This window comes from Camelus ferus, chromosome 2 (assembly GCF_009834535.1).
Source record: "Camelus ferus isolate YT-003-E chromosome 2, BCGSAC_Cfer_1.0, whole genome shotgun sequence".
In the NCBI taxonomy this organism is placed as follows: Eukaryota; Metazoa; Chordata; class Mammalia; order Artiodactyla; family Camelidae; genus Camelus; species Camelus ferus.
Window position 1 is genome coordinate 48,015,231 of NC_045697.1, and position 25,875 is coordinate 48,041,105.

A 25,875-nucleotide genomic window follows, 5' to 3' on the forward strand; every position below is an offset into this window, starting at 1 on the left:
TTTCTGTTGTTTAAGAAATCTTTGCTAAACACATGATCGCTAAGATTTTCTCTTGTTTTCTAAGAGATATTTTACAATTTTAGCTTTTATATTTACAGTTCCCTGTATCTCTTTAAAATAGCGATAATGAAAACATCTACAATTTAGGGTAGTTGTGATTACTAAGTGAAGTGTAAAGATTGAGGTTGCGTTGTTTGAGTATGACAATCTAATTGCTCCAGCACTACTTATTAAAGATTATCCTTTCCCTATTGAATTGCCTTGGTACCTCTGTTTAAAATTGCCCATATATATGTGAGTTTACTTCTAGACTCTATTCTCTTCATCTGTTTGTTTATCTTTATGCTGATACCTCATTACCAGGATTACTATACCTTTATAGTAATTCTTGATATCAGGTAGTATAAGTCTTCTAATTTTATTTTTCCTTTTCAAAGTTACTTTGGCTGTTCTAGGTCCTTAATATTTCCATGTAAATTTTAGAGTAAGCTTGTCAATTTCTATGAAAACTACCTGCTGGAATTTGATTGGAATTGCGTTCACTCTATAGGTGAATTTGGGGAGAATTAACATCTTTGACAGTGTTGAGTCTTCTGTCATATGAACATGCTATATGTCTTCATTTACTTAGCTCTTTAATTTTTCTCAGCAGTGTGTTACAGTTTTCAGTGTACAGGTCTTGCACATTTTTTCGTATTAATCTCTAAGTGTATAATTTTTGATACTGTTATAAATAGTATTCTAAAAATTTTAGTTTCTGTTTGCTTGTTGCTTTTGTACAGAAATGCAGTAGTTTTTTGGGGGGGCTGTATATTTGTATTGTGTCCCACCGTCTTGCTAAACTTACTAGTTCCGTACCTTTTTTTTAGATTCTGTAGAATTTTCTGATTATACACAATTGTGTCATCCGAGAATAAAGATGAGCTTAGTTCCTCCTTCCAGTTTCAATGCTTTTTATATCTTTTTCTTGCCTGATAACATGGGCTGGAACCTGCAATACAAAGTTGAATAGAAGTGAGCAAGAAAGCATTCAAAATTTCACTAGTAAGTATGATGTTAGCTATAGATTTTTCATAGATGCCATTTATCAAACAGTACATTTCCTTTTATTTTTTAAATGAGAGTTCTTTTTCTTTTCAAATAAGAACAGTGGTTTAGATTATTTAAAAGTGCTTTTTATACCTCTGTTGATGATATTATATAATATATATTAGTCTGGATAAAGGTGGATTATAGGTGGATTATATTGATTTTTTTGGAGTGTTAAACAGCCTTGCATTCCTGGGATAGTCACAACTTGGTATATCACCCTTTTTATACATTACTGGTTTTGGTTTGCTAAAAATTTTAAAAACATTTCATGTACTGTCCTTGTTTGGTTTTCATATTAGGGTAATGTTCACCACAACTTTATGGAAGAGTTTGCATAGAATTCGTATTTCTTCCTGAAAGGCTAACCATGGTTGAGAACTACTGGACTACATATGATTTCTGTTTCCTTCTATTTTTTTCCTAAAATTTTAATTCTGTTCTTATATAATAAGATACATACATTCTTATAAATAAAGAGCAATTCATATGTATTATTTAATGCATGAACCTCCTTGGAGGTGCAGTGGGAGAAGTAAATAAATTTTGCTAGGTACAGCTCAGAGCAAGCTGATGTTTGATTTGAATTTTTCAGTGAAGCAGAATTGACTCCAACAAACTTGAGGAGCTATAGGAGAGGGGAAGTCAGTGGTGTGCTACAGTGGTGTGCTTGAGTTGGCTTGTGCTGACTTGAAAGTGCCTGACACTCAGCAGTTGATGGCTGCTGTTTAGTACTCAGGAGAAGGCCCAGAGTTCTTGTGAAGTTTCTCTCTGTTCTGCTGCTCTGTCCTCAGACTTCCAGGTTGAGCATATGAAGTGGTAATGGTATATTGGATAAGACTGGGGCTGTAGAAACAGGCTGCTTGGGTAAAAATCCCAGCTCTGCTGCTCTTTAGCCATGTAACCAGAGGCAAGTTCTCTTTGCTTCTCCAAAACAGAGATAATTAAAACACCTACAACTTGAGAGTAGTTGTGATTATCAAGTAAATTAATACATGTAGAACACTATGAATGACGTTTTAATATGGTTGGTACTCATTGAATGATAGTTATAACCTGTTATTTGTGTCATGGAAATTGCTAAGATGCTCAGCCTTTAATGGAATGCCTGTCTGCTCCTCTTACTACCTGTAGACAATTTTAATTGGCCAGGATGTCTTTAGTCAAGAACTTTCGGGTAAGTAGGACTCATAACCTTTGACTTTTCCCTTTCTATTGTAAGTGACATTTTTGCAGTAGTACTTGATTTTCTAAATACTTGTTTAACATACGTCATACTCTGGACTCACTTCTGTGCAGGATTCTCAACCTTGGCAGTATTGACATTTTGAGCCAGATATTCCTTGTTGTGAGGGCCTGTCCTGAGCATTGTAAGATGTTTAGCAGCATCCATGACCTCTACTTACTAGAAGCTATTAGCAGCATACCCCCAAGTTGTGACAACCCAAAATATTTCAAGATGTTGTTAAATGTCCCCCGAATGGCAAAATCATACCTGATTGAGGACCATTTTTTAGAGGGGACTTCAGTGTGTGCTGTAATTTGAGACTGTGATTTGTTGTTTCAGTATTTCTTGGAAGTCATGCTCTTTGGTATTTACCCAAATGGATTGAAAAATTATGTCTACACAAAAACTTGTACTTGGGTGTTTATAGAACCTTCATCATGATTGCTAAAGCTTGGAAGCAACTAAGTTGTCCTTTAGTAGGTGAGTGGATAAACTGTGGCAAATCCAGACAATGGAAATATTACTCAGTGTTAAAAAGAAACAGGCTATCAAGCTATGAAAAGACATGGAGGAACCTGAAGTACATATTTCTGAGTGAAAGAAGCCACTCTGAAAAGGCTCCATACTATATGACTCCAACTATTGGACGTTCTATTCTGGAAAAGGCAAAACCTTGGAGATAGTAAAATTATCAGTGGTTGCCAGGGGTTAGAGGAGAGGGAGGGATCAAGAGGCAGTGCACAGAAGATTTTTTAGGGCAGTGAAACTATTCTGTACAGTGCTACTTTAGTAGATACTTATCATCATACATAGGTCAAAATACATAGAATGTAAAACAGCAAGAGTGAACCCTATTGTAAGCTATAAACTTTGGGGGATGATGTGTCAATGTAGGTTCATTGATTTTAGCAAATGTTGGAAGTATTGTGCTGTGTGGGGACACGGAGTATGGGAACTCAGTACTTTCTGCTAAGTTTTACTGTATATCTAAAATTGCTTAAAAGTAAAGTTTATTAATTAAATTGTTCTTTACTTCATATTACAAGAACAATTTATTGTCAGTATAGAAAAATTAGAGGATATAGCTAACTAGGACAAAAATTATCCATAATTCTATCATTCTTTCAGACTTTTTCCATACCCATTGGTACAGATTTCATATATATACACTGTTTTGTTACAAAGATGGGATTATGCTATATGCAGTCAGTTTTTGTTTTCAGTTAGCAGTACATCGTGAATACTTTCCCACAGATTTAAATGTTCAACAATTAAAAAAAATTGAATTAGTGCCCTTCCACAATTGGAGAGTGGACTGTTCTGATTTTTTGAGATGCTTTTTGCTACATATAGATTGCCAACTGTTAGGTTAGGCTACCAAAAAATAAGCATCCAGTCTATGCCTATTATAACTTAGTGTTTTTCTTTGGAATTATTTACTGCAGAACTGTAGATTGGCACAAATATTGAGTATCAGAGAGGACCAAGTGATAGAATTTTGGGTAAACCAATTCTGTGGAATGTAAGTTTTGTGCTGCTTTGAAAAACTGTCATTATTTGAATCCCATGTGTCTGTCTAAGAAAATCATGGAATTTTAGGGTGCTTATTAAAGGAAACTTGTTAATAGGCTATTATCACTGTAAAAAAGTTACAAGTTTTTTTGGAGGCTAGTTCTCAAAAGTAAGGATAACAAGTGCAATAATAAGAGTTGGTGAAAGTTAAGTTTACAAGTTAAGTATAGAATATATGATCTTTTAGTTACTACTGTATGTATTTTTGGTCACATTTTGGAATAACTGGCATCACTTCCTAACCATCACTGGGGAGTCCTTTTTCATTTATTCACTTTGGAATTGCCTCCTGAGAACATGGGATTTTATTATTTGGTGCATTTCTTGCATTCTAACTTTCCCTCTTCAAAATCATGTGGAAACTGAATTGTAGAAATTTTTTTTCCTGAGGCAGTTCATTTGTCTGCCTCAGTTGTATGGAGTTGGATTGCTGTAGCTTTTTCTTGCTGTATTTGATATGTTTATGTATAAAAACAAAATTACAGTATCATTCATTAACTTAGTATTAATTTAGAAATTTTATGATATTTTTAATGCAGCCATTTTTGTATACATTAAATTATAGTGATTTTCATTAAATATGTGTTAATCTGAAATTTCTGAATAGAAATTTTCTGGGATACTTTAATTAATGAGACATTTCTAAAATTACAGCCAACTGTCACTGAGAGGGAATTTTAAATTAACCCTTGGGGGCATAAACTTGGGATTTTGTTGCATTTCTTCTGTGGCATAAAATCGTTCTTTAAGACAGAATAATCTAAATCTAGATTTCTACCTCATGTTTATTTTCAAAATCTGAAAGAATTTATTTTAGAACTAGAAGATAGTCTAGTTGCTGACCCTGAAGAATCCTGAATTGAGAGATAGTCTGCTTTAAGTTTCAATTTCAAAGAAGAGTATGAGAACACATTTTAAAATTCAGTTAGTCATCTTATAACTGAATCTGTTCACTACACAAGTGATTATAATTGTGCATGCTGAAAAATGGGTTAAATGTGATGACAGTCAAATTCTGTAGTCTCCTATGCTGTAGTCTGCTTTTATGATGGGAAGTGACAAGGATATTTTATAATTCATATAACTACAGGGTTTTTAAGGCATGTATACATGTAGAGAGAATTTGTGTGTTTTTGTTATTTATTATTAATAAATTTATACCCTCAATTATAATTTCTTTAAGAATGTGACAGCTGAATCAGTAGAGGATAAAGGTCCTCTTGGAAATGTGACTAAAAGAAATGCTGTTGAGCAGAAGAAAGTTAAAGGGATGAAGGAAGGAGGCAGCCACGATTGATAGTGTCATGTTGTTACTAGACTCTCTTATGGCTGGCAGTTTTTCATGTTAGGAGTGTGGTCTATAGGAAAGAGTCAGGAGAGCATAAATAGATTTTTGAACTTTCCATGATCTTTCCTCTGCCAACCTATACAGCACTCTCTCTCCGTGCCTTCAGCGATATTTTTAGCAGCTTTGAACTGCTTATAATCCCTCTCTCTCATGTGTGTGTGTTAGAGGATTGTGGGGGTGGAGGAACTTTTCTAATATCCTGGGTCACCATAAGCCCTGTTAGAATTTATTAGTCATTAATAAAGTTGACTTATTATAACTCTTTGGCATTGTTACTAAAAGTCTGCAAAATCTGTGGTTTTAATTTTTGTGATTTTACTGGCTAAACTCAATTTATGCTATATTTAGGCTGACATATTTATAAATGCCTTGAGGTGAAGCTAGAGATAGGGGAATCATACATTCTGTTTGTTTATTTTCTGTTTTTACTCTCTTAAGTGGTGTTTTGAATGGTAAAGTAATTTTCCCCGGTTGTTTTGCTTTACCAAGAGACAAGAAGACTTAAATTATTTTATTTCTTGAGTGTATTTCTGATGATGATATTATGAGTAATTATAGATTAACCAGTATATGTAGTTCACATCATCACGAAAATTGCTTTATCCTCATTATAGTCTAGCCCTCCCTCCACCCCTTGCCCCTAGCAGTCACTTATCAGTATTCTGTCCCCATAGTTTAGATTATTCTGGAATATCATAAATGGATTTATATAGTACATAGCCTTTTTAAAAATTTGAGATTATAATTGACATGTAACATTGTATTAGTTTCAGGTGTACAGCATAATGACTTGATACATGCATATACTGTGAAATGATTACCACGAGGTGAGTTTCGTTAACATTCTTCACTACATAGTTATACAATTTTTTTGTGTGTGTATGATGAAAACTTTCAAGATTTCTCTTAGCAACTTTCAGATGTACTGTACGGTATTACTAACTTTAGTCACCAAGTTGTGTATTACATCCCCGGGACTTGTTTTGTAACTGGAAGTTTCTACCTCTTGACTCCCTTCACCCATTTTGCCCCCCTCCCCAACCCCTGCCTCTGGCAGCCACCAATCAGTCTATGAGTATATTTATTTGTTTATTTGTTTGTTTGTTTTTTTGGATTCCACATTAAAGTGAGTTACAGTATTTGTCTTTCTATGTCTGACTTACATCACTTAGGATAGTACCTTCAGAATCGATCTATGTTGTTTCAAATGACAGGATTTCCTTTTTTTTTTAAATGACTGATATTTCATTGTGTGTTTTGTGAGTGAGTGTATATGTATGTGTATCACATTTTCTTTATCCCTTCATTGTTGATGGACACATAGATTGGTTGTATGTTTGGCTATTGTAAATAATGCTGCAGTGAACATGAGGGTGCAGGTATCTTTTCTGGTAGTGATTTTGTTTTCTTGGAATAAATACCCAAAGTGGAATTACTGGATCATACTGTAGTTCTGTTTTCAATTTTTTGAGGAACCTCCTTACTGTTTTCCATAGTGGCTGTACCAGTTTACATTCCCACTAACAGTGTGCAAGGGTTCCCTTTTCTCCACATCCTCACCAACACTTGTCTCTTGTCTTTTTGATAATAGCTATTTTAACAGATGTGAGGTGATATCTCATTGTGGCTTTGATTTGCATTTCCCTGATAAATAGTGATGTTGAGCCCCTCTTCATGTACCTATTTTGAAAAGTGTCTGTTTAGATACTTTGCCCATTTTTAAATGGGATTTTTTTCCTATTGAGTTGTATGAGTTCTTTATATATTTTGGATATTAACTTCTTGTCAGATATATGATTTACAAATATTTTCTCGCGTTCTGTAGGTTGCCATTTCATTTTGTTGATGGTTTCTTTTACCGAGCAGGAGCTTTTTAGTTTGATTTAGTCCAACATGTTTATTTTTGTTTTTGTTTCCTTTGCTTTTGTGTCAAACCCCCAAAAGCATTGCTAAGTCAAGGAATTTACACCCTATGTTTTCTTCTAGGAGTTTTATGGTTTTGAGTCTATATTCAGTTCTTTAATTAATTTTGAGTTGATTTTTGTGTATGGTGTATGATAGGCTGTTCAGTTTTCCCATCATCACTTACTGAAGCAACTGTTCTTTTCCCATTGTATGTTCTTGGCTCCTTTGTTATAAATTAACTGATTGTATATTTGTGGGTTTATTTCTGGTCTCTCTGTTTTGTTCCATTGAGTGATGTATCTGTTTTTATTCAAAATCATACTGTTTATTGCTTTGTAATACAGTAAGAAATCAGGAAGCATGTCTACAGCTTTGTTCTTTCTCCAGATTTCTTTGGCTCTTCAGCGTCTTTTGTGGTTCCATATAAATTTTAGGATTGTTTGTTCTATTTCTGTGAAAAATGCCATGAGAATTTTATCAGGATTGCGTTGAATCTGCAGATTGCTTTGGGCATTTATGGATATTTTGACAGTATTAATTCTTCCAATCCATGAGCATGGAGTATCTTTCCATCAGTTTGTGTCTTTAGTTTCTTTCATCAGTGTGTTACAGTTTTCAGTGTAAGGTCTTTCACCTTGGTTAAATTTATTCCTAAGTATTTTATTCTTTTTGATACAAATGTTAATCTGTTTTTTTTTCTGAATTTCTCTGATAGTTTGTTATTAGTGTATAGAAACAACAGATTTTTTGTATATTGATTTTGTATCCTGTAACTTTACCAAATTCATTTATTCTAACAGTTTTTTTGTAGAGTCTTTAGCTATATGTGATAACATGTTACCTGCAAACAAATAGTTGTACTTCCTTTTCGATTTGGATCTTTTTTTTTTTCTTTCTTTCTTTTTCCTATCTAATTGCTCTGGCTAAGACTTTCAGTACCGTGTTGAATGAAAGTGGCAAGAGTAGGCATCCTTGTCTTGTTCCTGATCTTAGAGGAAAAGCATTCAGGTTTTCACCATTGAGTATGATGTATGTTGTGGGCTTGTCATACATGGCCTTTATTATATTGAGGTGTATTGTGTATAGCCTTTTGAGTATGGCATCTTTAATTTAGCATTAATGCATTTGCCATTCATCCATGTTGTGTGTATCATTAGTTCAATCCTTTTTTATTGCTGAGTAATATTTCACTGTATGGCTGTACCACAGTTTACCTTTTTGTCAGTTGAAGGTCATTTGGGTTTTTTCCAGTTTTGGGTGGTTATAAATAAACTTGCTACAAATATTTATGCATGAATTTTTGTATGAGCATAAGTTTTAATTTTACTCGGGTAAATACCTGGGGATAGGATTGCTGGGTTGTATAAATGTGTTTATAACTTTATGAGAAGCTACCAAACTGTTTTCTGAAGTGGCAGTACTATTGTGCTTTCCCACCAACAAAATATGAGGGTTTGTGTATGTATGGATGTATGTACAAATATGTGTATATGTATAAACATATACACAAGGATGTGGGTGTATGTGTGGGAGGCTTCCTTGTCAGTCTTAGCTATTGTTAAGTTTTCAGTGTAATCATTTTAATAGGTATGTAGTGATATCTAATTGTGATTTTAAGTTGCATTTCCCTAATGCCTTATGTTGAGCATTTTTTCATGTGCTTATTTTCTGTCTGTGTATCTTCTTGGTGAAATCTCTGTTAAATGTTTTTGCCACTTTTTAAAAAATTGGAATATCATGTTCACTTCTGCAGCACATATTTTCTTATAATTTTGTTTTGAGAGTACTTTATATATTCTGGAGTACTTTTTCACATAAGTGTTTTGCAGATATTTATTCTCAATCCCTGGACATGTCTTTTCAATCATGTTTCAAAGATCAGATGTTTTAAATTTTTAAGAAATCTAGTTTGTCAGTATTTTTTTTTATGGATTGTGCTTTTGTTTTATCTAAGAAATGTTTACCTAATCCAGGGTCACAAAGATTTTTCTCTTATATTTTCTTTTATAAGTTTTATAGTTTTTGGTTTTACGCTTAAGCTTAGATCCTTCTAACTTATTTTGTTTATGGTGCAAAGTGTGGATTGATGCTTATTTTTTTATTTTGGCATACAGATCTCCAGTTTTCCCAGCACCATTTGTTGAAAAATCTGTCCTTTCTCGATATATTGAGTACCTTCACACCTTTATGAAAATCTATTGACTGTATGTGTATGGGTCTATATCTGGTTTCTTGGTCCTGTTTTCTTGAACTATACACGTCTATGTTTCCATCAGTACCAAACTGCTTGGATTATTGTTGCTTTCTAGTAAGGCTTGATATCAGATAGTGGGGACATCCAAGTTTACAGTTCTTTTTCAAAAGTGTTTTGTTTCTTCTAGATCCTTCCACATACATTTTAGAATCAGCTTGTTGATTTTTACATGGGGAAATATTCTAAAGAACAGGTGAAAGATGATTTCCACTATGAGGGATAGATGGGACTTTGACATCATTGAAAGAGATGAGAATGTATGTACCAGAAGAAATAAAAAATTCAGGCTACATCAAAAAAGTGGAAAAATAAGGGTTTGGGTAGGAACTCATAGTCCCAGAAAAATTGATGTTGAAAATTTTAATATAGTCTAATTCCCTCCCATTTTCTGTGGGATAGTTAGATTGTATTCAGTATCTTTAGATAAATGGGAGACATTAAATACAAAAAGCATTAAAGCATAGTGTTTGTTAGGTAGAGACCTAATTTGAAATGATAGGATGAGAATCATAAGCTTTGGTTGTCTAAATTGATTGCTGATGAAATAAAATGAAACTTGTCTAATAGTAGCCTTATATTGGAATTTTGAAGTGCTTGGTAGATTTGTAATTCCAGGTCTTCATTTTTCCTTTTAGTATTTATGTTTTGTGTTGCTGCTGCTGTTGTCTTCTAGTATGCCAAAGATGGGAGAAAATTTCTAGATATGCAGAAAAGGAGTTTTATTCTTTCTGCTTTTTCTCTCCCTCCTGAGAGCACTTTTACGAATAGACTATACTTTTTCCTTTTTATAGAGTAAGAAGTTATCTTTCTGCATTACCCTAAAGTTATTTTTGGATTACCTTTAGAAAGAAGTATAACAATCATTATGTTTATGTCATTCATACCCAGGGCTTTATTGTTACATATGCCTGTGCATTTTTCTTGGGTAGATAACTGGTTTGACTTGGCATATGAAGTAGATCCCTAATAGTAAACTGACTAGAAATAAAACATATTGAGTCCATATATTTCTAAAGGCCAAAAGAATCCTTGGTACAACTTTTATCTGATTATTTGGTTTACCAGTAAGAATCATAGAGAAAATATGATCCCTGGGTTAAGAAACCATTTCTCATCACCTTAAGTTAAATGTACTGATACGTATTTAACCTTGTTATCTTTGTCTCATTCCCGAATATTAGGCCATTTAAAACTTACCATTCTTGTCCTGGGAACCCTACTCTCTACTTGTCCTTGACCGTTCTGCAAGTTATCTGCTATTCATGACCCTCATCCTTCGTGATAAGGATATTTTATTCTCCCTTTAGCTGTACTAGTTTCCGCATAGTGGCAATAGGGAGCAATGCAACTACCTGATCAGGAGAAAAAAAGTAGTATCAAGAAGAAATGCCAAATTCTTAATAGAATTATTTGAAAGAATATTTAATAACTTTTTTTTTTATCAAGTCATGTTGTAAGAATGGTGTAAGGTACATGAGGGCAAGGATACTGTTCATCTTTTCCACTGTTGAAGTCCTAGTGCTTGGTATAATACATGATAGTAGGCCTGCAGTAAATATTTGTTGAATAAGTGTAAAACTGGTCAAAAACATGAAATTCTGAAAGTTTGAAGATTATTTTTTCCATAATGATATGTGGCTTTACCATTGTAAAACATGGATTTTCTCTTGTTTTTGTTTGGAGTGGTGAAAGATTGGGAGACATCATGAAAACTTTGAATGGGTTCTTTTTTTAATTTATTTATTGAAATATAGTCAATTGCAATATGTCAATTTCTGGTGTAGAGCATAATGTTTCAGTCATACGAATACATACATATAATTATTTTCATATTATTTTTCATTATAGGTTACTACAAGATACTGAATATAGTTCCTTGTGTCATACAGAAGAAATTTGTTTTTTTATCTATTTTATATATAGTAGTTAGTATCCCACCCCCATCTCCCTGGCAACCATAAGTTTGTTAATATGTCTGTGAATCTGTTTCTGTTTTGTAGATAAGTTCATTAATGTCTTCTTTTTTGTTTCCTTTTTTTTTTAAATATATTCCACATATGAGTGATATCATATGGTATTTTTCTTTCTCTTTCTGTCTTACTTCACTTAGAATGATGATATCCAGATCCATCTATGTTGCTGCAAGTGGCATTATTTTATTCTTTTTTATGACTGAGTAGTATTCCATTGTATAAATATACCACGGCTTCTTTATCCAGTCATCTGTCAATGGACATTTAGGTTGTTTCCATGTCTTGGCTATTGTAAATAGTGCTGCTGTGAACATTTGGGTGCATGTATCTTTTCAAATTAAAGTTCCCTCCAGAAATATGCTCAGGAGTGGATTTGCTGGATTATACAATCCCTATCAAATTACCCAGGGCATTTTTCACAGAACTGGAACAAATAATCCTAAAATTTATGTGGAATCACAAAAGGCCCAGAATTGCCAAAGCAGTAGTGAAGAAAAAGAACAAAGCTGGAGGAATAACCCTCCCAGACTTCAGACAATACTACAGAGCTACAGTAATCAAAACAGCATGGTATTGGCACAAAAACAGATATATGGATCAATGGAACAGAATAGAGAGCCCAGAAATAAACCCACAGACTTACGGTCGATTAATCTTCAACAAAGGAGGCAAGAATATACAGTGGAGAAAAGACAGTCTCTTCAGCAAGTGGTGTTGGGAAAACTTGACAGCTGCATGGATATCAGTGACATTAGAACAGTCCCTCACACCATACACAAAATAAACTCAAAATGGCTTAAAGATTTAAATATAGACAAAACACTATAAATCTCCTAGAAGAAAACATAGGCAAAACATTTTCTGACATAAGTCTTAGAGGTGTTCTCCGAGGGCAGTCTACCCAGGCAATGGAAATAAAAGCAAAAATAAACAAATGGGACCTAATTAAACTGAATGGGTTCTTCCTGAATGTTTGCATTATTGTTATCTATGGACTTTAGTTGAATATGTCATTGAAGACAAATGCCATCCAGAGGCCTTTGGTATAGAAGAGGAGTGGGAATGTCGATGAAATTGTTATTTATCTCAGGGTGTCTTCTAAGCTCTTGTGATTGCCATCAGTCTTTATTTTCATCAATATAATTCTGCTCTATGCAGTGAGATTTGCTGGGTGCTGTTTTTCAGTATCAGCTGGTGAGCACATTTAAGGAAGTTATAAATTTTGTATGACAGTTGTAGTGATTAATAGTTGTGTATAGATAGATATTGATGAAGAAATAGAAACTTCAGAAATGCTTCAGTGCAACAGTTATTTTGCTTTATTAAAGAAGGTAGACTTAGACATATTTTCTCAAAAAAGAAAGTGGTCTTAATTAAGAACAGATGGGAAGGACAGATGTTAGTCAAGGTGGGTATTCAATAAATAACAAATAATGTGTTGCATAACCTTTGGGAATAAATGGCAATAGAAGACAGATTTATCTGAGAATATGTAAAATGTAGTAAGTCATTGACGTCTTGCTCTAAAATGTAAGCAGAAATATCTAATGTAGGCTTAATTTTGTCTTCTTTCAACTTTGGGAACTCTGCCAGCATCTGCAGCTCTGCCCCAGATTGCTTTGCAAACTACTATTGAGACAATCACTTAATGTTTCTTTGGAAATAACTGTGTGTCTAATGGTTTGTACTTTATGGTTGGATTCATTGAGTTAGAAATCTGTGATTCATTATGAAGCATTCTTTGGTGTTTGTAGCACTTTCTCTTTCTTATTCTAAATTCTGCATGATTATTGTGCTGAACTATAGATTGAGATAAATGACTTTAAATTTATAGAAGGTGGTGGGAGAGAAGCTGTAGTTTAACACTATAGGATTAATATCTTTATATACACTGTAGAGCCTGGTGGGGTTTTTGTGTGTGTTTTTTTTTTTAAATAACCTGCTCCAAATGACCAAAATTAACAGAAGTTTAGTTCTGGCCTTTAATAATTTGCTTTGATTTGACTCAGATAACTATTATTATTGTTTTTTGGGGTGTTGGGGTAGGAAGGAGTTATGCTGTGTTATTTTCCTAGCCCCTAGCCCCAGGTATAAAACCTGAAATTTGGGATTCCTTAGCAATATTATATTTGGGGGGTATTTCATATATATCTTGTAACATGGTATTCATTGAACAGCATGTTATATAGGCATGTTGTATTTTATTTACAGTTTTGGAAACTCCAATTTAAATTTTTCTAGGGCAAAGTGGCCCTACTGTTACATATAATGTCACTTGTAATGTAAAAAAATTGGAATACATTTTCCATGAAGTCAGTATTTTACAAATTTACCTGAAGTTTTTGCTTAGTGAAACAGAAAGCCGAGAAATAAACTAACGAAAATCTTCACCGTGTGTGGTAATTAATCTGTCTTTGGTGATGGAGATTAACTTGTTTACTTTCGGTATAGTCCATGTAGGAACTAACAAGTAGGAGATTATCAGTTTCTTTGTCCAGGACTGACAGTATCAGAAACTTTGCACTAGCACCTGAGATGGCTCTATAGGTGATTTGCCAAGATCCAAGGAATGGGGGAAATTGGATGGCAGGTTCAGAGAAGGTTACGTAGTTATTAGGGGAGCTATGTGGAGTATTTTTCATACTATGGAAATGAGGTTGAGGACTGAAAGTTAAAAAATGCTGTGTTGCCAAGGGTCTTTTAGTTTACTTTGTTACATGATCAGGATCCTTGGTTATAAATTAGGTTGATGTAATGGGAGAATCCTTTGGGAACTGATGTAAGACATTGCAGAAATTGAAAACTCTTGGAAAAACTAATTCAAAAATCTGCCTCTTATCAATTCAAAAAAGAAGATGGAAAAAAAATAAGCTGCTAGGCTTTACAAAATAAAACATTCCTATTTTCTGGATGAAAAGTGTCCGTCACTCTGTATTTAAGCCTTGGACTGACCTGTATGTGAGACTGTGAGAAAGCACATGTGTGTCACATTTAGAGACTTAAATTGCATTTGAATTATTATTTTATATACATACATATTTTTTTCTACTCACAGGCATACTGTTCCTATGTATTTATTTTCTAGTTGGAGTACTGTTGCTGTCCAGTATAAGTTACAGGTATACAGTATAGTGATTCATACTTTTAAAGGTTATACTCAATTTATAGTTATAAAATATTGGCTGTATTCCCTGTGTTGTACAATATATCCTTGAAGCTTATCTTGTACATAATAGTTTGTATCTCTTGATCCACTGCCCCTATATTGCCCCTCTCCCCACTGGTAAACACTGGTTTGTTCTCTGTATCTGTGAGTCTACTTCTTTTTTGTTATATTCACTAGTTTGTTGTATTTTTAGATTCTACATATAAGTGATATCATACAGGATTTGTCTTCTCTGACTTGTTTCACTTAACATAATGCCCTTCAAGTCCATCCGTGTTGCTGCAAATGGCAAAATATTATTTGAAATAATTTATTATATATCATTTAAAAAATATTTTGTGTTATGTATACATATTATATATTATTATATAATATTATTTTATATTTTAAGTTATTTTGAAATGGGTCTTTGTGATACATCTCCAGGGTGGAAAGTTGATGCTGAGGTGAGGAACTGAGAAAGAAAATAAAGCTGAATAGGAGGATTCAGTAATACCTATTTCCTAAATTTGAGCTAAGTTTTTAGTAGAATGTTTGAAAACCTGATGTTTGGGATAGTAGTGATCACAGAACTATAGACTCTTCTAAATTACTTAAATGAAAAATATTTTAACTTCAGTCAGACTATCCAAATCTAGATTCACTTTGAAGAATTAAGTGAATTGTATTTTTATTCGCTTCCTAATCAAATCTGAAAGAGGCCTCTGACTCCTAATATAAGAGTATTAGTATTACTTTGGTTTTTACATATTATAGACATGGGTAAACATTTCAGGATCTGTTTTGCAGGAAGAGGTTTTGTAAATTTTAACAGATTTGCAAAGATGGAAACTTGTGAAAAATTTAAAGATACATATTTCTTATATGGTAGCTGTTTTAGAGATGAGAGTTAGAGGGTCAGAAGAGATGACAGTTATTAAGCTCCTATCTAGATTTTAAGAATATTTAGGGAAATTGAACATATGGACTAATGACCATTTCATGATGCTAATTTTTAGAAGAGCATTGACTGTTAATTGGGAAAAGTCGGAGGAAGGTGGTCATTTTCAGGATTATAAAGCATATGATCATTCCACAAATATATACTAAGTGCTTACTATGTGGTAGGAGCTGTATAAAGATATAAAAAAGATAGTCCTTCACATAGAAGTAACTCATCGTCCCCTTAAGTAACACACCATCTAGTGGGAGCCATAACTAAAACAACCAAATAAAGTTGACCTATCCTCTGTGTTTTATAGAAATGATTTAAAATTAATGAAACATGTTTTTGCAGACTTCTTAGTCTTTTTTTTTTTAACCGATCCTCATTGTAGGTAATGGATTTGTAGCATGTCTTTGGATCTGGATCTGTTTGATTTGGTTTTGCTTAATCTTGTGTTTTTGTAGAATCTTATATTAGTATGCAGACATACCCACAGAGACACATGTGCCTTATGGTGTATGGTAGAAATTCTGAAAACCTTGTTATCTAAAAATTTTATATTCAGAAATATTTTACACAGGCCAAATGTGGTAGAAATCAAAATTTTCCCCTGTGAAAAATAATCATATTCTTTCTGCTTTATAAAGACCTGGGGCATTTATGGAAAATAAAATGTTTCAGCATCACCCAAATTGTATGATAAAATTAGAGCAGAAGAGCTTAACCTGGTAATTTGTAAGCTAATAGCAGATAAACAAATCTGGAAAAACTTTCTCATTGCTCCATTTAGTAAATGGGAAGGGATGACTATTTTTCCTTCAGAAATATTAGGACAAATTGCAGTTTGAGAAATTTTGATTGTACTCTTACAAACTAGCTTTAATTTCTTGATAAATGACAAAATACTTCCTATTTTTTGTATATTCTCTACTTGTAACAAATTTGAGACCATCTGAAGGTAACTTTCATTGAGGTATAAGTTCTAATAAAGTCTACTTAGAAACACTCCAGTTGTAGACATTTGATTTTGGTGTGTGTACGTATGTCTCTCTGTGTTAAAATATGAGCAGAGAAAGCTATAAATACTGTGAGGCAATTTACTGATAGCATGCAGGAGTTTAATTAGATTCAGGAATTTGTGATTTGCTTTTCTTGTTAGATCTGAATTCGGTTTCATTTTCTGCCAACTACCAAGCGGTGACTATTATATTAGACCACTTGAATGGTTACTTTTAGGGCCATTTGTTACCTGATTTATACATTGCACACATGAGGAGTTTTATGTCTAGTTGGTCATTGCTGATGATTGTTCAGTGATTATTTTGGTAATTATATGAAGAAGACTGTGCAATATTAGTTTCAATTAGGGTGGCCATGTAACTCATCAGCCAAATTGGACACTTTTGGTAATGAAAAATGATATTAATAATTACCTAAGAACAGCAAATATGAAAAAAATGCATGATCATCTTAATTAGGATGATTTTGATTGCAAGTAACAGAAAACACAACCCAAACTAGTAGTTTAAACAAGAAGCATAATAGATTGGCTTGTGTATCCCAAAAGCCCAGTGTTTGTTGAGGACTCCAGCTTTCTCTGTTTTCTAGTTTCTGACTGCAATGGCTGGCTTCCCTTACAGTTGTTGGATGGCTGCCTATGGCAACTGAGGCTATATTTGTCTCCATTTATGACCAGCAGGAGGGGGAAGCCTGCTCCTCCCATGAACATAGGATGATTCTTAAGCCTCCTGGTTATTAGATACTTCTGAACTAATCTCTGTGACAAGGGGAATGTCATGTGCTGATTGTCTTAGATATGGGATATCTGAATATCACTTAGGCAAGAAGGATAGGATTACCTTGATTCTCTTAGAGGAGTCAGACTCCATTCAGGAAACTGGTGTAGGGTTAGTCTGTCTTGGAAAGCAAGGCAGCTAAATTAAGGGAAAGAGATGCAATGGATGTTTGGGAAGCAGCCACCATGTTCACTGTGAAGTCCATTGTCACTGCTTTTTTGCATTTTCCCTGAGACATCCTGTTATTGAGTTCCTGTAGTAGCCTAGCATACTAGAGATGCATTTTCCTTTAATGAGAATTTGTAGTATAAAAGGACTTAGTAGCCTGACAAGAGGGGAAAAAAAGAGAACTTACCATCCCATTTTTCTCTTTTTTCCTATAAACCTATAGTAATTGTTGATCATCTTTTTTTTTTTCCTTACAGACTAATAGGGATGCCAAAGGAAAAATATGATCCTCCAGATCCTCGCAGAATTTATACCATCATGTCAGCAGAGGAGGTAGCCAATGGGAAAAAATCTCACTGGGCAGAGTTAGAAATCTCGGGTGAGTAGAATCTGAAACACTTGATCTGGAATACAGTAACAATAATGAACAAGAGTTGAGTTTCGTTATATTTATTTCCTTATTGTACATTTTTAATTAGGTGAATTAATCAAGAAAATACAAGATAATGAGGTACTAGTGTTATCTGTGACTAAATATCTTTACTCCTGTTCTTTCTTTTGAGATTAATACTGTGAGCCCGAGTTGGCATCTAGAACTGAGGACACCAAGAGTTCAGTTTCAAAGTAAAACCAGGTGTTTTGGTACAGTAGATTTTGTTTTGGCTATTGCCGAGTAATTATTTTTGCAAACTGATCTTTGCCATCCTCCTGTCATCCCATTGTTGGCAGAGTAGGGAACCTAGGAGCTATTTATTCTACTAAGTAATAACTGTGTTACATGACCTTACTTGTTAAAATAGAGTATGATTCCTAAAAACCCATAACCCCAGTCTTATAGTGAGAAAAACATCAGACAAACTCAAACCGAAGGACATTTCACAAAATTCCTACCTAGTAATCCTCAAAATTGTCAAGGTCATGAAAAACAAGGGAAGACTGAGAAATCATCACACATTAGAGAAGACCTAAGGAGACTGTGATGACTAAATGCAAAGTGGTGTCTTGAATAGAATCTTGGACTAAAAAGATGTAAAAACTGGTGAAATCCAAATAAATCTGTAAATTAGTTAATAAATACTAATCTTGGCTTCCCAGTTTTGACAAATGTACCATGGTAATATAATGTTAGGATGAGGGCTATATAGGAACTATATTATCTTAGTAACTTTTCTGTAAATCTAAAATTATTACCATGTTGAAAGTTTATTAAAAATAAAATATAAGTATAGTTTTCTTTTATCAATTGTTGCAATACAGATTGTGTATTGAATGTAGTTTTTGCCCAGTAGGCTTTCATTTGGAAAAGTTAAACACACATTATGATGTCAATAGCAAGAATTATCTGTACCTTTAGCTAAAAAGTAACTGGGTGGATAGGTGATTGGTAATTAAAAAATATGAATATGAGCAAATCCTGTTAGGTTACCCCGGGGTTTACCAGCTTGGCACTCTTGACACTTCAGGCTGGACAGTTGTTTGTGGTTGGGGGTGGTTGTGTGCATGTAGGATATTTAGCAGCATTTGTGACCTCTGACTTGCTGCATGTCAGTAGCACCCCTCTAGTTTTGGCAACCAAAAATGCCTCCACAAATTGCCAAAGCCCCTTGGGGAACAATATCGCCCTCTAGTTGAGATCCATTGAGTTTAACTCTGGTAAAACAAATAAGTTTTTTTATTTTAGCCTCTTTTCACTTGAAAACTTTGTTTCCTATTAAAATGCAAAATCCTAGTTGGCACTTTCAGCCTGATTATAGACATCATGAAGGAGTCTGTGATATAACTCTGGACAGAAGATCTAAGTTTTGAGTCTACTGCTCAATAGCCATACAAAAAGTAACATTTTCCCCTTTCAGATTTTTTTTTAACCCCTTCTACCTTCCACTGCTCTCTTAGTCAAAATCTGTTCTTTAGAAAGTGATGTATTATTAAAATACCATTTTACTTTGGTAAAGTTCTGAAAGTTTCCTCATATAAATTTATTAGGATATCATATTTTACAGAAGCTGAAGCTGTGTGATTTTCTTAGGCTTATATGGCTAATAAATGGTAAAAATCAGGACTCTGAACTAAATCTTCTGACTTTTTCCAGCATATGTTCTACTGTAGCTGTCAGATGCTGACTGATTGATAAAGCTTAGTGTGTGACTATTTCCTTGAGTATGTTTCATTTACTGGAAAATCTTAAACCAGAGTTTTTAAACCTATAATTGTAACATCAGAAAACTGGGGAAGATGTCTCCTTGGGGGTAAATGGTTTTCCCAGTGGCTAATCTAAAGTTCTAAATCATAGCAATTACTCTTGTCTATTTAAAGTTTGTAGACTTAATCCAGGCTCTAGATATGGATGAGCCTTGCATTATTAATTTTCATGAAGTAGAGAAGTCCTTTTGTTAGGGCTTGACTTAGAAGAATTCAGGAGTGTTCTACTGCAGAAGTTCAATTCAGTCCCATGCTTTGTCCTTGAGACCATAGGATCACCCTGACTCCAAGGGTCTCTTCATTAAGGCACGTCTCATTAATACAGGGAAGGTTCGTGAAAAAGTATGGTTGTCAGATGACAGTGGTATGAAATAAAGATGGGCCAGGTTGTTTGAAAGCAATCAAATACAGAATTAAAATGTCAAGGTCCCAATATCTGTATGTATTTTCAGGCTCTTCTCCCACTTGTTAGTTTTTGTGGTTCAGTCTTTGTCTTAGGCCTAGAGTTTAATGCATCAATATTTTGCCTTTTAGGTAGAGTGCGGAGCTTAAGTACATCACTTTGGTCATTGACACACTTGACAGCGCTGCACCTAAATGACAATTACCTTAGTCGCATTCCACCTGATATTGCCAAGCTTCATAATCTGGTTTACCTGGATCTGTCATCCAATAAACTCAGAAGTTTACCAGCAGAACTAGGAAACATGGTGTCTCTCAGGTGAGGAAATATAAATGTAATTCACTATATAAAATTCTAAGTTTACCAAATAAGAAACTTGTGGGAGGTTACTCACCTTACAGTAGGACTTCCATGTGTATGTGAAGATCAAATGATACAAATTGTCTAAGCACAGTGCTTAAGTTGGCCTCCATTGAACATTTCTTTTCCTTCCTTCCTTTAAATTTGGAGGTTTCTGGCTAGAAATGCACTTATATTCTAATATCTTTTGACAAACTTAGGGTATGGCTAAAATAAAACACTAAGTCTCATGTTAGACTCAAGTGACAAGTCTAATCAGAATTAATTATGACTAAACTAGTTCAGATTAATCAGAAATAATTGAGAAAATACAATTTGCCTGTAAGTAAAACTTCTAGGAACATATCTATTTTATAAGACAAGGTATACTTGTCTATTACAACTCCTTAAGGAACCTTAAAATCTGACAATAAGTAGATTTATTTCTAGCCTATCAGGATTCTTTAAGAATTTCTTCATAGGAGAAAATTTTATAGGAATCTTGAGACCTTGAATAAATGTTCCCAGTAAAATCAAGGATTGCTTTTCTACTTTATTTACTGAGTAGTAATTTAAAAATTGCAATCACATGTTTAAAATTAAACATTAAATATTGTTTTAAAATCTTATTCTTCACCATCCACTTACTGTATGTTTCTGTTGCTTTTTATACTGTTTAGTCATTTACTTTACACTTTTTAGGCATCAGTAAATAACGAGGGCTGTTTGTTTTTTTAAAATCTACCCAAAATTTCACAGTGATAAACTCAGATCTTACCTTGCCATCCTATTATCTGTATTTATCCTATGCTTTATTTTTAATGTTTATATCCTATGTCAGTGATTGTTATAGGATCTTGATGTGATTATAACTGTAATGTTACAAAAATTGATACAGGTAATTGGCTATTAATTACAGGTAAATTCTGAAGTTTGTTAAAAAAAAAATACTTTTTTCTATGAATTAAACCAGGTTCAAGGACATCTGTCTTTGGATATGTGGAATATCTGTCATTCTGATTTGCATCTGACAGATACTTTGGGTGAGAGAGAAAAGGGAGTGGGTTTAACCTGAGAATGATATAGTTCTTATACCTTTAACTTTAATCTGTGCCAGAGAATGAGTAAATCATAGAAACAGTGTTAATAATTATTGCAGTTACACATTTTGTAGGACTTCAATATTGCACAGCAGTTTTAGATGAATGTATAGAAATATGCCTTGAGTGTAGACATCACTCATAGTATGTTAGAATGTATTAATAAAGTTTAATTTATGAAACTAAAACAATTTTTTTTAAACAGGGAATTGCTTTTAAATAACAATCTGTTACGGGTTTTGCCTTATGAACTTGGTCGGCTCTTCCAGCTACAAACTCTAGGTTTGAAAGGTGAGTGATTTCTTAAAAATGATAGTGCTAACACTCAGTATTGAGATTTTTCTTAGCCTTTTAAAGACCATTTTGGTTATAATTAGTCAAGTTTTAGTGTAATTTAGAGAATGTAGCTATACATTCCTCTGGAAAGAAAAGTGGTTCTTCTGTATCAAATTGTGCTTCAGGATTTCAACAAGCTGTCATCGTTTTAACAAACTTGCATGGGGAAAATTTTGTGGGTGTTTTGTTTTTATATTTGACTTTTAACTTTCTATAAAACTCTGAAATTTCTAAGAGGAAATAATTTAAATTAACACTGAACATTGTAGTTTTTTCCATTTAAAAAAAATTTAAAAAACAAAGATGTAGCAGAATGAATCTTTACCTTAGCCAGAATGTCCCATGTCAGGTTTTGATAGAATAGATAGGATAGCATCAACATATTATATGATTATGAGAGGGAAAACATTATCATAGTAAACAAGTACCAATAAGTATGATTATTATAAATAAAATGTATTAATCTAAAATGCCTGTTCTTGGGAAGTGAGTATAGCTCAGCGATAGTCTGAGCTTAGCCTGCACGAGGTCCTGGGTTCAATCCTCAGTACCTCCATTAAAAAAAAAAAAAGAAAGTTCCTGTAATGATACCATCTCAGTTGGGAATGAAAGTCATACTCAAATCACATAAATGATGAAATTTATGTGCTTTTTTCTTATAGCGTAGCATAGCAAAAAAGGTTTATTTTGAAGGCAGAGGACTAGATAAATTTACAGTATTGGTTAAACATTTTATTCTGTGCTCATGAGGACTGAACATTAATTAAAGCCTTATGAAGTATATAGTTTCATGTATTTTATTTTCCTTCTTCAAAGACTTGATCTCCAGTGAACATGTTCTATTTGTGTTTGCTTTTGCTTAAGTTGTATAGTGGGGCATTAAGAAAGAAGCTTGAGTAAGGATGGGAAGATTGCTGACATTATTGGTTGAAATGACAGAAGTGGTGTTAGGCTTCCTGATACAGTTAACCCTTCATAAATTGGATAATTATATGAATGTTCTAAGTCTTGTGTTTTTAGTTTTTCTGTAGGATTTTATTGATACTTTTTATCATGTATGAAGTGGACAGGCAGGGGGATACTTATATCTAGAATATTGAAGATTAACCCAAGGCATTTGAAATTTAACTGTAGGGCATTTCACCTTATTCTCTATATGCTAAGTCTTATTCTTATAAATATAGTTGACAAAGCCATCCAACTAGAGTTGGAATGGGGGCAGGTCTGTTCCTTTCTATTAAAAATTATAGAATATTTGTTATTTTTTATAATCTTAGATTCATGAAGTATGGAATTCACACTTTCATACTGATTATAATAAATTATATATATTTTTGTCTCCAAGGATAACTATTGTTTTTTACTTTTCACATCAATTAGAAGAGCTGTTTTCCTCCTCCTAATATTTTGGAGAGCAAATAATTTGCTGTTGAACCCAATTGGACTTACCCTTTATACCACGTCACAGTTCTGAAAAAGCAAATATTATACATCTTACTGTTTCATAACTCTATCCATGTTATCTCATATAGAGACATGTTCTTATAAAATTAATACTAAGTAGCAACAGAATGAATCATTCTGAATATCTGTTATCCCTTAGTCTTTCATTCTGTTTTACCAGTTAAAAATGTTAGTCTTCCAAACTACTGTCTGTGGCTGGCCTTTGATTCTAGTGTGCTCTTACGTACTGAGTCACGTTTTTTAAAATCTCTGCTTAGACTTTCACATCAGGCACCAGCTCTGCTTTACCAGCTGTTCTTGGTTTTGTCCCTGCCTATGCATAAATTCCTTTTCATTAAACTTCAGTTTGCTCTATGGTAAATACCTATATGCAGCCCTTTCCTCTTTTATGAGAATCTGTTTTCTTGGCAAGGCTACTTTCTGTTCAGGTGATGAGTACAGAGGAGCAAAGACCTTTTAGAAATGAAAGAAAGCCAGAGCTGTTCTTGCCTTCTTTCAAAAGTTTAAGATGGTAAAAACAGGATTGGTTTTTTGAAGGAATTGAAGGAATAAAATGTCCTTAATGAATGGTAGATTTATAGTCTTAGTAAGGTTAAAACTTGAAATAATTTCACAATCAATTTTAATAACCACATTGTGGTACTTTCTGTCCAAAAACAGGGGGCAGGGAGTAGAAGAGAGCATTTAAAATAGCACTGTGGTATGTTTAAAAGAAACAATGAGAATGGGCTGCCTCTGAGACCCCATTTTGTCTTGAAATTAGAAAAAGGAGTGCCTTTCTTCTATTTCCTGTCTTCCTCTAAAGCACTGAAAATACTGATACTGAAAATTTGATAATGATTTTGCTCATCCTGGTACAACAAGCTAATTTTTAGAAGTTCTGTTTTGAAATTGGAGTATGTGTGGAGGGTAGGGAGAGGGTAGGGAGAGGGTAGGGTATTTGAGAAGTTAGGATAAGAAGGTCAATTTAAAAACTACAGACATGGTCAGTTCAGTAAGTTGGAAATGTTCTTTTAAGTCACTTAAGAGAAAAATTCAAACTATTAATTTTATAAAAGAGAAGGTGTAAGTGAAAGCAGTTCTTACAGTTATTTTAAAATAATTTAGAATTTATGTCCTAAGGTGTATGGCAATACTTTCTCTGACATAATGGGCCAAAGAGTTGTCCTCAGGCACTAAACATTGATGTCTCAAATAATAAAAAATTTAGGACTTCAATAATTGTCAAAATTTTTAGTTTTCATCCAGGAATTACTTATCTCCCTTAAAATAAAATGGCCTGTGGGAGATGAAGATTCTTTTACTATGTAAATTTTTTCATTCATGAAATATAGTATAAAAAAGAATAACAACATTTTAAAGGAAATAATAAAATGAGTAACTATATATCCATTTTCTCACATTCTCATTACCTTTTAAAAAATCATTAAAAGAATCTAATTGTCATTCATACTGGAGGCAAAGTTCTTATTGTATTATATAATGAGCTTCTGGAAATTAGTAAGTAAAAGAACAGTCTAGTAGGGAGCATATTAATAGTTTGTATAGGAGGATTTACAGTGCTTTAAAATATAGAAACTTCATCAGCCTTATACATAATAATAACAATGTGAATTGAAACTACTCAAATTTTTACCTATCCAATTGGAAGAATTTCAAAAATAACTGTTGGTGAGGTTATTGGGAAATAGTCCCAATGCTGCCCTTGTTGGTGTGGATCCCTTGTATCTTGTTAAGTTTCCTTTGTGCTTTTTATTGATTACATCTTTATCCCTTTTCCCAGAGGTTATTGCTGTCCTGAATTTTGTTAGTTATCGCTTTCGTTTTCTTTCAGTCATCCAACAGGCATTGATGAGCACATACTAAGGTTACATATGTATCTATTAAGGGCATTTTAACCTTTATATAAATGGATCCTACTAAATATAATTTTTGGTGACTTGGTTTTATTTGACTTTGTTTTTAAAATTCAGCCATGTTCATATATATATGTAATTTTAGTTCTTTTTTCACTACTGTGTTGTATTCTGTTATATGAATATGCTGTAATTTATTCATTGTACTGTAGATATTTAGATTGTTTCCTCCCTTTTCTGGCTACTATAAGTAACGTAGCCATGAACATTCTTGTACATGTCTCCCGATAGAGTTCCTAGGAGTGGAATTGGTGGGTTGTAGAGGCTTATACATTCTTAGCTTTGTTAGGTAATACCATAAAGTTGTACAAAGTAGCTGTACTAAAATACACCCCCAAAAGTAACATGGTTTCTGTTTTTCTGTATTCTTCCGAACAGTTACTTAATATTGTCAGATTTTTAAAGTTTTGCCAGTTACTGAGTAGGAAGCAATTCCTTATTGTACTCTTAATTTGCATTTTCCTAATCGCTAGTAAGTTTGAGCATCTTTTCATGTATTTGCCACGTTTCTTTTCTAAAATTGCTGTTGATGTCTTTTCCTCATTTTCACTCAGAGTATTTGTTTCTTATTGATTGGTAGTTTTTAACTTTTGTCTCTTTTGTATTGTAAATGTCTTCCATTCTATGGCTTTTCCTTTTGTTTTTGGTATCTTTTAATAAATAGATTTGATACTTTTATTGTAGTTGAATTTAA

General features: G+C 33.4%; 1 protein-coding gene across 5 annotated transcripts in view; it reads left to right on the forward strand.

Annotated features, from left to right (window-relative positions):
• The window catches only part of CNOT6L (CCR4-NOT transcription complex subunit 6 like), a 92,279-nt gene that overhangs the window by 18,939 nt on the left and 47,465 nt on the right, over nucleotides 1-25,875 (forward strand). For 4 of the 5 annotated variants that reach the window (XM_032457369.1, XM_032457376.1, XM_032457357.1 and 1 more), the window contains exons 2-4: nucleotides 17,682-17,803; nucleotides 20,158-20,344; nucleotides 21,671-21,756. In XM_032457369.1, coding sequence (XP_032313260.1) covers nucleotides 17,692-17,803; nucleotides 20,158-20,344; nucleotides 21,671-21,756 — 385 coding nt within the window. In that variant the 5' untranslated portion in view covers nucleotides 17,682-17,691. Of the gene's footprint in view, nucleotides 1-17,680; nucleotides 17,804-20,157; nucleotides 20,345-21,670; nucleotides 21,757-25,875 lie in introns of those variants that run through there. The other variant, XM_032457382.1, reaches the window with a different exon arrangement.